This window comes from Hyaena hyaena, unplaced genomic scaffold (genome assembly GCF_003009895.1).
Source record: "Hyaena hyaena isolate Hyena2069 unplaced genomic scaffold, ASM300989v1 scaffold_7, whole genome shotgun sequence".
NCBI lineage: Eukaryota > Metazoa > Chordata > Mammalia > Carnivora > Hyaenidae > Hyaena > Hyaena hyaena.
Window position 1 is genome coordinate 2,256,996 of NW_024080639.1, and position 11,197 is coordinate 2,268,192.

Consider the following 11,197-nt stretch of genomic DNA (forward strand, 5'->3'; position numbering starts at 1 on the left):
CAAGACTGGGTAGAACTGGTGTAAAGATAACAAATAGATCAGTGGAACAGGACACAGCATTCAAAAATACACCCACATGTATTAAATCCATTGACTTTTGACAAAGTAGGACAGGCAACTTAGTGGACTAAAGATACTTATCCCCCCCCCCCCCCAATTGATGCTAAAACAACAGGATACCCATAGCAAAAAATGAGCTTTGATCTGTACATGTACTATATACAAAAATTAACTAAAAATTCATCATAGACCTACCAATCCCTATCAAAATAACACTAGCATTCTTGACAGAGCTAGAACAAACAATTCTAAAATTTGTATGGAAACTGAAAAGACCCCGAATAGCCAAAGCAATCTGGAAAAAGAAAACCAAAGCTGAAGGCATCACAATCCTGGACTTCAAGCTATATTACAAAGCTGTAATCATCAAGACAGTATGGTACTGGCATAAAAACAGACACTTAGAACAAAGGAACAGAATACAGAACCCAGAAATGGACCCACAAATGTATGGCCAACTAATCTTTGGCAAAGCAGGAAAGAATATCCAATGGAATAAAGACAGTCTCTTCAGCAAATGGTGCTGGGAAAACTGGACAGCGACATGCAGAACAATGAAACTGGACCACTTTCTAACATCACACACAAAAATAAACTCAAAATGGATGAAAGACTTAAATGTAAGGCAGGAAGCCATCAAAATCCAAGAGGAGAAAGCAGGCAAACGCCTTTGACCTCAGCCACAGAAACGTCTTACTCACCACATCTCTGGAGGCAAGGGAAACAAAAGCAAAAATGAACTATTGGGATCTCATCAGAATAAAAACTTCTGCACAGCGAAGGAAACAATTAGCAAAACTAAAAGAAAACTGACAGAATGAGAGAAGATATTTGCAAATGATTTATCAGATAAAGGGTTAGTATCCAAAATCTATAAAGAACTTCTCAAACTCAACACCCAAAAAACAAGTAATCCAGGGAAGAAATGGGCAAAAGACATGAGTAGACATTTCTACAAAGAAAACATCCCAGATGGCCAACCGACACATGAAAAAATGCTCAATATCATTCTTCATCAGGGAAATACGAATCAAAACCACAATGAGATACCAACTCACACGTCAGAATGGCTATATTAACAACTCAGGCAACAACAGAAGTTGGCGAGGATGCAGAGAAAGTATCTCTTTTGCACTGCTTGTGGGAATGCAAATTGGTGCAGTCACTCTGGAAAAAAGTATGGAGGTTCCTCAAAAAATTAAAAATAGAACTACTCTATGACCAGGCAATTGTACTACTAGGTGTCTATCCAAGGGATACAGGTGTGCTGTTTCAAAGGGACACATGCACCCCGATGTTTAGAACAGCACTATTGACAATAGCCAAAGTATGGAAAGAGCCCACATGTCCATCGACAGATGAATGGATAAAGAAGATGTGGTGTGTGTATATATATATATAGATAGATAGATAGATATACAATGGAGTATTACTCAGCAATCAAAAAGAATGAAACTTTGCCATTTGCAACTATGTGGATGGAACTAGAGGGTATGATGCTAAGCGAAATTAGTCAGAGAAAGACAAATATCATGATTTCACTCATATGAGGACTTTAAGGTACAAAACAGATGAACATGAGGGAAAGGAAGCAAAAATAATATAAAAACAGGGAAGGGAAGAAAACATAAATGTACACTAAATGTAGAGAACAGAGGGTTGCTAGAGGGGCTGTGGGGGCGGGATGTGCTAAATGGGTGAGGGGCACTAAGGAATCTACTCCTGAAATCACTGTTGCACTAAATGTGAACTTGGATGTAATTAAAAAAAAATAATTATATAAAAAAATTTGTCGTAGACCTAAATGTTACCTAAAACTAAATAAAAAAACTTCTAGCAAAGATTTCTTAGATATAATACCAAAAGTAGGGATCCATAAGGAAAAGACAGATGAACTGGACTTAAACAAAATTAGGAACTTTTTCTCTTTTATAGACATTGTTAAGACAGTGAAAAGACAAGCCACAGACTTGGAGCAAAAATTTATAAATCATGATAAAGGACTTACATTTAGAACATATAAATCATTCTTAGAGCTAAATAATAAGAAAGCAAACAAGTCAATGAAAAATAGGCAAAATACTTAAATAGGCACTTTATTGAAGAAGATACACTAATGAAAAATAAGCACATGAAAATATTCTAAACAACATTAATCATTAGGAAATGCATATAAAACCACAATGTCATACCATTATATACATATTAGAATAGCTAAGATTAAAAAGACTGTCCATACCAAGTGTTGACAAGGACGTAAAGCAATTAGAACTCTTATACAATGCTGTGGGGAATGTATTATGGTATGACCAATTGGGAAAAAGTTTGGCAGTCTCTTAAAAAATTAAACAGAATGCCTAACTAATGACCCAGCCGTTTTACTCATGGTTATTTATTGAAGAGACATGAAAGCTCATGTCTAGACAAAGACTTGTATACTAAGGTTTATAATAACTTATTTCTAATAGCCAATACAAGTATTCATCAAAAGATGAATGGATAAACAAATTGGGGGCTATGACAGCAAATACTACTCAGTAATGCAAAGGAATGAATGATAAATACATGCAATAACATGAATCTTAAATGCTATATGAAAGGAGCCACACAAAAAAGAACAGTATACTGTCTATATGAAAATACAGAACATTTAAAGTAACGGATAGTGATATAAGGAAGGTAGGTAATTGCCTACAGGAGAATGGGGGAGTAGGGGAAGGAAGATTTTGGCAGGAGGGATTACAAAGGGGCATGAGAATATGGGAGTAATGGACAGTTCATTATCTTGAGTATAGTGACAGTTTTAGACATCAAAACTTACCCAACCGTACACTTCATATATGCAATTTATTATATGTTGCTTCAAACTCAATGAAACTGTCTTTTAAAAAGATGATGTAGCTGAGTCTGGTTCAAGATGGTGGCAGAGGCGGAATCTGAACTCAACTTCTCCCACATACACCCTAAATCTACAGCTACATATGTAACAATGTCCTCTGACAGCAACCCCACAACTAGCTGAGTAACTCCTACACATCGGGCAAATGAGAAAAAAACAGGTATGACAAGCTGAGACACAATCTCACCATAATCCCGGTCTCTTGTGTAGTGACCCATAATCAAGAAGGAACTTACAACTCTCAGCTCCTCCCTGAGAAGCAAATGGTTTAAATCCCACATATTGGCAACCCAAATTTTAAGATCTGAACCTGAGATGAGCCCCCAAAACATCCAGCTTTGAAACCTCACAGGGTTTGCATCCATGAAACCTACAAGGCTATACAGCTGGCCTGAGAGACTCTTCTTCAGGAGTTCATGTGGACTCACCGGGTAACACCCCAGGGCTACTGCAGAGGTGACCGACTGAAAAGGATGATGTATATCGAATTTTAACTCATATTTTAATTCTAACACACATCTCTATACCACCTTTGATATTCATGGTACAACATTTTCCTTTCAGAAAAAATCTAGAAGCATAACACTATGCAAAAAAAAAAATCATTTACATATATACTTCAGTCACGCTTTTCCAATATATTTTTTCTTCCCTAGTAATAAAAAGCTCTGTCATGAATTTATTCTGGATAGCCAAGACATGAACTTTTTTAAGATTGCTGGTTGGTTGGAGAGAGTTTTAGCCCCAAACTAGTAGGATCTAGGTCTCAGGAGGAAAAATACGTTTCTGAGAAACAAACACAAGGTTTCCTATGGTGTCCCACTTGCAAATGAGAGTATACTGTTCCTAACCAACAAAATGACACCTCTAAAAATTGCCAGGATGGTCAGGGTCAGCATATGGTAACTGTGAATGAAAAACAAAATGGGCTACCAGTAATCTGAAAACAGCTGGCTATTAAAGCTCTGCTGTAACTAAATACAATCAGGGTTTACTGAAGAAAATATTTCTTAAATGGTATCCAGTGAACTTAAATTTCCAGAATCTCTAAAAATTCTTTATGTTTTTTATATGTTGTTTTATGTATTTACCAAGGACTAAGGCAATGTTTTTTGCAGTCATGTGCATCAAATACATCTTTTAAATTTTTTTTTTTAACTGTTTTATTTATTTCTGAGACAGAGAGAGAGACAGCGTGAGCCGGGGAGGGTCAGAGAGAGAGGGAGACACAGAATCTGAGACAGGCTCCAGGGTCTGAGCTGGCAGTCAGCACAGAGCCCGATGCGGGGCTCGAACCCACGAACTGTGAGATCATGACCTGAGCTGAAATCGAACACTTAACTGACTGAGCCACCCAGGAGGCCCCAAAATCATCTTTTTTAAAAACACTTTTGCCTGGGGTCTGCTCTCAGATATTCTGATTCTGAAGCCAGGAAATAGAAAACCAGGCACCTCGAATTTTTAAAAAGTTCCCAAGTGATTCTGATATGTACAACTGACTGAGAATCACTGATTGATGAGGCTAAAAACTAGGTTACCACTGAGGTACAGTCCCCGAATCCAAAAAGAAAATCTTTCCCTTCCATTACATCTCTTGACCCACACCTCCCTTAACTAGGTAACACTTTTGCTTCTCCATACAAGGGAAGGCATTCTGAAGTCAAAGGAATAGGGGTTAGGCAGCTGTTCTCTTGGTAAAAGATGATGGATATTACTGAGAGATAAATTAAAAAGAACAAAGTTATTATAAATATATGATCTAGTCTATGAACAATTAATTTATTTCCTACTCTTAATGTCACATCTCTACATTTTTCACAGCAGACTTCTTTGCTGTGATGCTAAGGGAAAAGAGATCTGCTCCTGCCTTTCCATGTATCAATTCCCTCTTCAGTGAGGTAAGAGATTTGTATGACCAAATTACATTTGGAAGAGGACAGGACAAAATATTTAATAAAATCATAATACGTCCCATTGTGAACTTCTTTTGGTTAGCCCCAAAACTGGATTCACAAGACAATAATCCTATGTTTTAGGGTTGAAAGTAAACAATTTTAGGAATTAAAAGTAAAAACATCATATAATTATTAGCAATACCACAACTTGGCAGAGCCTTCTAGAATTCTAGTTCCTGTACTAGAAAAGTCAATAACCTATTCAAGTTTTTTTATGTTTTGACCAGGGAAGAGATATTCATGTAGTCACTAAAGGAAAAAAAAACCAATATACTTAAAGGTTCTTTAAAAATTTTTTTAATGTTTATTTATTTTTGAGAGAGAGAGAGACAGACAGACAGACAGACAGAACATGAGTGGGGAGGGGCAGAGAGAGAGGGAGACACAGAACCTGAAGCAGGCTGCAGGCTCTGAGCCATCAGCACAGAGCCCAACGCAGGGCTCGAACCCACAAACCCTGAGATCATGACCTGAGCCACCCAGATGCCCCAACAGGTTCTTTTAAAATAAAGCTATTATTGAAGGAGATGAACTATTTAGTTATAGAGAATTAACTGGTTTATAGAAAAGAAGGCAAAGGTGACTGTAATAAGGCTTTTTCCTTAATTACATATAGAGAGATTACCTAGAGCTGAAACAGATACATTTTTTTTTTTAAGTTTATTTACTTTGAGAGACAGAGAGAGAGACTGTATATGTGTGTAAGCAGGGGAGGGGCAGAGAGAGAGAAAGAGAGAACTCTGCATGACCTGTACAGAGCCTGACACGGGGCTCCATCTCATCAATCGTGAGATCATGACCTAGGCCGAAATCAAGAGTCCAACGCTTAACTGACTGAGCCACCCAGGCGCCACTGAAATTGATATTTTTGTTATATTTTTTTATTAAGTTTATGTATTTGAGAGAGAGAGAGAGCGAGAGAGCGAGCGAGTGGGGGAAGGAGAGAGAGAGAATCCCAAGCATGCTCCCCACTGCCAGTGTGGAGTCCAATGCAAGGCTCAAACTCACAAACCCTAGGAGATTATGATCCGAGCTGAAATCAAGAGTGGGACACATAACTGACTTAGCCACCCAGGAGCCCCTATTCTTGATATTTTTATAAATGGCCTGAGAGAAAAAGTAGTGGGACATTCTTAAATTCAGATATGGGCAGAAGCATTTGCAACTTTCCTGGAGGGAAATCTGAAGAAATGTTCATCGAAATTATAAATGCACATATGCTCTGACCAAGTGATTATACTTCTGATTTGTCTTACAGACATTTGCACAAGGGGCTCAATGTTCAATGTTCACATTGTTTATGACAGCCCCAAACTGGAATACCCAGTTTTTAGAGGAATAAATTAACATACATAAGATAGTATGTATTAATTTTTAGAATACAGTATTCACAGTATGCCAAAAACAAAATTACAAATGCAGAGATTACATTAAATCCATTGAACAGAGAAGTGTTATGATTTTATGAAGTTGTCCAAGACATGCGGCTCTTACCAAATGTCTTGTGTCAGGCCTGGAAGCTTGTAACTGTTCAAACTCTTCTATTTTTGCGACATCTACATCTTCTTTTAGTTCCCAAGTACTATCTTCATATGGTAAAGAGCACCACTTTACTAAGTAGTAAATAACAGGCTGTAAAAGAATGTTTTCATTTTACCATTTTGAAAAAGAGTAGCTAGAAACAGTCTGAATATACTAACCCTCCATCCATAAAAACTAAGGAACCATTTTTCAGTGTTTTTAGGCCATTACTTTTTTAAAAACAGCAGGTTTTAACATTTGAAAAGTGTTAGGTTTTGTGTTTTTTTTTTAATTAAATATTTACCTCACCAGTATCTTTATCTTCACAAAAAGAGACTTCTAACACTCTGTCTACTTCAACGTAGTCTGGGTTAAATGGTTCCTCTTCCATCTATAATTAAAAAGTAACTTGATCAATATTTGACAAAGAAGTAGAAAGTTAAAAGCGTTATAAGCACAATTTAACTAGCTATTTTCTATAGAACAAACGTAAGTTTGATTTTGATTAAGTTTTCAGTGAATGGGATACTTCCCTTTTAATTTCCAAAAGACATCTAAGATATCTGTATTATGATCACCATGTTATATATAAATAAAACCAACCAAAAAACATTAAAAAATAAGGTACCTCAGATAAGTAGCTTACTCTAGAAGACACATTCTTTAAAATTTTCTGAAAAGGGTCTCTGTACCTTTCTTTTGCCACTTTCCTCAGGTCTACATGTTGGGGGCCAACCACCTCACCTGCAGGCTCATCTCTCAGTTGTATCAAACATTCTTGACCTACTGATGATTCCTGGGCTCAGGACCCAATTACATAAGTGAATGCAGACTCTACCTGAGTGACCTCAAAGTGCACTCATCTACTCTTCAACCTCTGTATGCTACTTTCCCCTACTTTCCTACTGGGTTAATGGTAACACAGTACTCCCTCCACCCCTAATTCCCAATTACACAAATTAGACATGAAGTCACCTCAGATTCTTTCTCCTTTTTTTAATCTCCCACATCTCCTGAGTCATCAATTCTTACAGATTCTGCCTTTAGCTACAACTCAGATGGGTTCCTCCTTCCTCATTCTCCCTGCTTCATCACTTCTTACTTGGACCTTGACAACCTCCTAACTAGTCCTCAACTACCTTCTTGCTTCCCTTTAATCCATTTTCACACTGACCCTGGGGTGATCCTTCTCAAATATAAATCTTACCCATGGCTCCCTTGCTTCAAATCCTTCAGTGACCCTCCCTTGTTTGGGGATCAGGCCCACATTGGTTTGTGTGGAATGAACAGGATCCTACCTTTTCCTCCAGCCTCATCTCCTACTGCTTGGCCAGCTGTACCCCAGATTTCATGCTCCCGAAGTACAAAAACACAGGCTTTTCAAACTCCATGTTATGGCGAACCTCCATGTTTTTATACTCCTTCTTCTCTCTTCTGAATAGTTTCTTGTTCCTTCTCTTGTCTGCCTGGCTGTTTCCTATTCATTCCTGAATGCCTTACTTTCAATAGCCCTTCTCGGCTATCTTTGCTGCCTCTCTTCCTCTGCTTAACCTCTAAATACTGTAGTGCTCCATGGTTCTGTCTTTAGTTCTCTTCACTGTCTCAAATCCTTCCTGAATGATAGTATCATCTCGGGATCTCTTGGTAACAAAGAGCACTGCCCAACATCAGAATGGGAATGAGGTACTTTAAGACAATCTGCATAGTTCCAATTTATGTTGTACCTGAGTCAAGTGAGAAAAATTAGTCTTTAAGAAAAATTAAAAGATTATTAATTCAGTACTTCTAAAATCTTTAGCTCATTAGAAATTTCTGTATTAGAGTGAGGAGGTGAAAAATTTTTGACCTCCCAGCATCCATAAACTGAGTAGGTCATTAGAATCATCAAATTTTTAAAGTAGACTTTATAATTACAAAGGAAGTAACAATAACTTCATGGTGAAAAAATCTGCCAGATACCAGCATAATCTAGTGATTACAGTTAACACCACCAGTAATGGGGCAAATGGGTATCGTGCACCTCCCGATATGGCTTCTTGAGAACAGGCTACAGGATCATTTCTGTGCTGGGTCTTATTATTTTAATTCCAGTGTAGTTACCATACAATATTAGATTAGTTTCAGGTGTACAATATCGTGATGTTCTTTTAAAAAATGCATGACTTGAATCCTGAGGCAGCATCAGACAACAGCAAATTTAGGTACATTCTACAAAATAAACTACCTATACTCTTTTTTTTTTTTTCCTTTAGAGAGAGAGTACGAGAGCAAGAGTGAATGCACACTAGTGGGGGAGAGGGGCAAAGGAAAGAAAAGAATCCTAAGCAGGCTCCATGCTCAGTGCAGAGTCGAATGTGGGGCTGGATCCCACAACGCTGGGATCATGACCTGAGCCGAAATCAACTGACTGAGCCACTCAGGTGCCCTCATCTATACTCTTAAAAAATGTCCAAGTAATGAAAAACAAAGAAAGACCAATTCAAAGAGACATGACAACACAATTCAACATATGATGCTGGACTGGATTCTGGACCAGTTTAACAAACACGAAAACACATTTTTTACTATAAAAATAGTGGAGCAATTAGTGAAATATGAGTAAGATTCGCAGACGAGCTAATACTACATCAATGTTAATTATACTATCATGAAACAGAATTTTTGAAAAATTAAATACCGACGTGTTTGCAACTTGCTTTCAAATGGTTTACGAAAAAAGGAATGCACATGGGAGAGAGGCGGAGACGGAGGCAGAGGGAGAAGGAATGTGCATGAAAACCAAACATTGTAAAGTATTAACATTTAGGGAATCTTGTTAGAATATATGTGGGAAAATAAAATGTTCAGCATAAGGAATAGAGTCAATGGTGCTGTGATGGTAACGGACGGTAGCTACACTTGTGGTGAACACAGTGTAACACAGACTAGTGGAATCACTGTCACACCTGAAAGTAATATAACACCGTGTGCCAACTATACTTCAATTATAAAGACACAGATACAGATGCAGATATATATGCATGTGAATTCATTGTACTATTTCTGCAACTTAAGATTTTTCAAAATAGAAGCTCTAAAAAAATCTTCAAATTAAAATGTTAATGAAAAATTAGATGGATCTAAAACTGCTCTAAAATAAGCCTATTCAAAGAACAAAGTAAAAAAATTTAGAGTGGAAAAGGACATCAACTAACAGGTGAGACCTTTCAAATGAATTATTCCTATGATGTTTTGTTCGTACACACACAAACCTGGCATAGAAAATATGCAACATATTTCATGGACTAAAAAATCTTAAGTTTCTATTTATTTGCTACATGACCATTTCCATTACTTGAATAACTGCTGATAAAATTCTTTCAGACATTAACCCACTCATATTCAACTCTTAAGTATTCAAATACATGTGAATTTAAAAATACAAGAAAAAAGTAAAGATAAAATAAAATAAAAACAGAAGAGTTATCTGACACTGAATTATCAGTGTTCCTGCTGCAGCTAGTTTCCAAGCTAAATTTGGGAAGAGAAAATTACGTAGATGGCATTTGTATTCAAATATCAAACTTGGAAGCCTAAGAATTAAAATGAATAAGACTTAAATTGTTGATAAATAACACTACAGGCGTTCAGAGTTCAACACATAATAGTTTCATTGATTTCCTTTTCTTACGTCTGCAAAAAAATGTGCTCTTTGTGCTTGTCTCAGTTTGAATCGTTTGATTTTCTGCTGGATCCTTTTATCTTTCAAAAGCTGCTGTTCTGTGGCCCACTCACAGTGAAGATAGGAGCTAAAAAATTTTATAAAAGCAACACATTAGAATGACATAGAAAACCATGTTTTGGGGGGCTTTTTTAGACTTATTTTTAATCACAGCATCCAATACAAAATACTCAACTTTACGAATAGGTAGCTCATTATTTCATTTAGTGTCAACAGAGTCCGTACAATTTCTAAAATAAAGCCACTGTGATCACTATATCCTGAGAAGACTAGTATAAACGTGTACAATTTGCCACACAGGAAAGAATGGTAAACCAAGTCATCGGGGCAACGAGTTGTGATTTATCAGTTACTTCTTCACTGTTTTAGCTCTGTTATGATCAGAAAGCTAACTGATTTTGAAACCAATGTAATTTTATTTAAAACATTTTCTTTCACCTAAGTCTAGGAAAAAGTGGAATAAAATCTGAAAAGTTCAACAATATAACAAGTAACGTCTATAATTTGTAAAAGAGTATTTTATAAAGATTCGTTTTGATGTTAATAATTAGTGTTTTCCGGGGGAAAAATTCACTTAAATTTTAACATAAAGGGGTTACAGCCTTTTAAGGTTATGCACTAATAAAACCCTTTAAATGCAGGTAAAATAAAAATAATAATTTAACTTAATATATTTAAATATGTTAATTTATAGTTAAATCAGCATTTTCTATTATTTTTCTAACTCAGATACTTACTAATTCTTGTATTTTACAAAAAATTCTTCTGTGTCAATCATTACTCCAGGTGATACCTAAGGAAATAAAATCAACACTTAGGACTGTAATGCTCAGGCTGTGTAATGTAAAGTGTGCAATGTAATGTGCGATTACTTACTTCCTTTTTTATAATTCTAGAAGACAGGATTTTATCCACGATTGCAGCATCTTCTTCACTTGGATTCTCCTATGGGACAGAGGAAAGAGAATACAATGTCACATTCTAAGAACTCCTTTTGTTGCCACTTTGAAGGTTTACGAACACACTAAAATCCAGCAAATG

At 36.5% G+C, this 11,197-nt stretch overlaps 1 protein-coding gene across 8 annotated transcripts in view; it reads right to left on the minus strand.

Annotated features, from left to right (window-relative positions):
- Nucleotides 1–11,197, minus strand: part of CHD9 (chromodomain helicase DNA binding protein 9) — a 155,792-nt gene that overhangs the window by 80,816 nt on the left and 63,779 nt on the right. For all 8 annotated transcript variants that reach the window (XM_039241375.1, XM_039241365.1, XM_039241356.1 and 5 more), the window contains exons 5-9: nt 11,033–11,101; nt 10,894–10,949; nt 10,106–10,223; nt 6,740–6,826; nt 6,409–6,546 (exon numbers count right to left, since the gene is read on the minus strand). In XM_039241375.1, the coding sequence (XP_039097306.1) occupies nt 6,409–6,546; nt 6,740–6,826; nt 10,106–10,223; nt 10,894–10,949; nt 11,033–11,101 (468 nt within the window). The remainder of the gene's footprint in view (nt 1–6,408; nt 6,547–6,739; nt 6,827–10,105; nt 10,224–10,893; nt 10,950–11,032; nt 11,102–11,197) is intronic.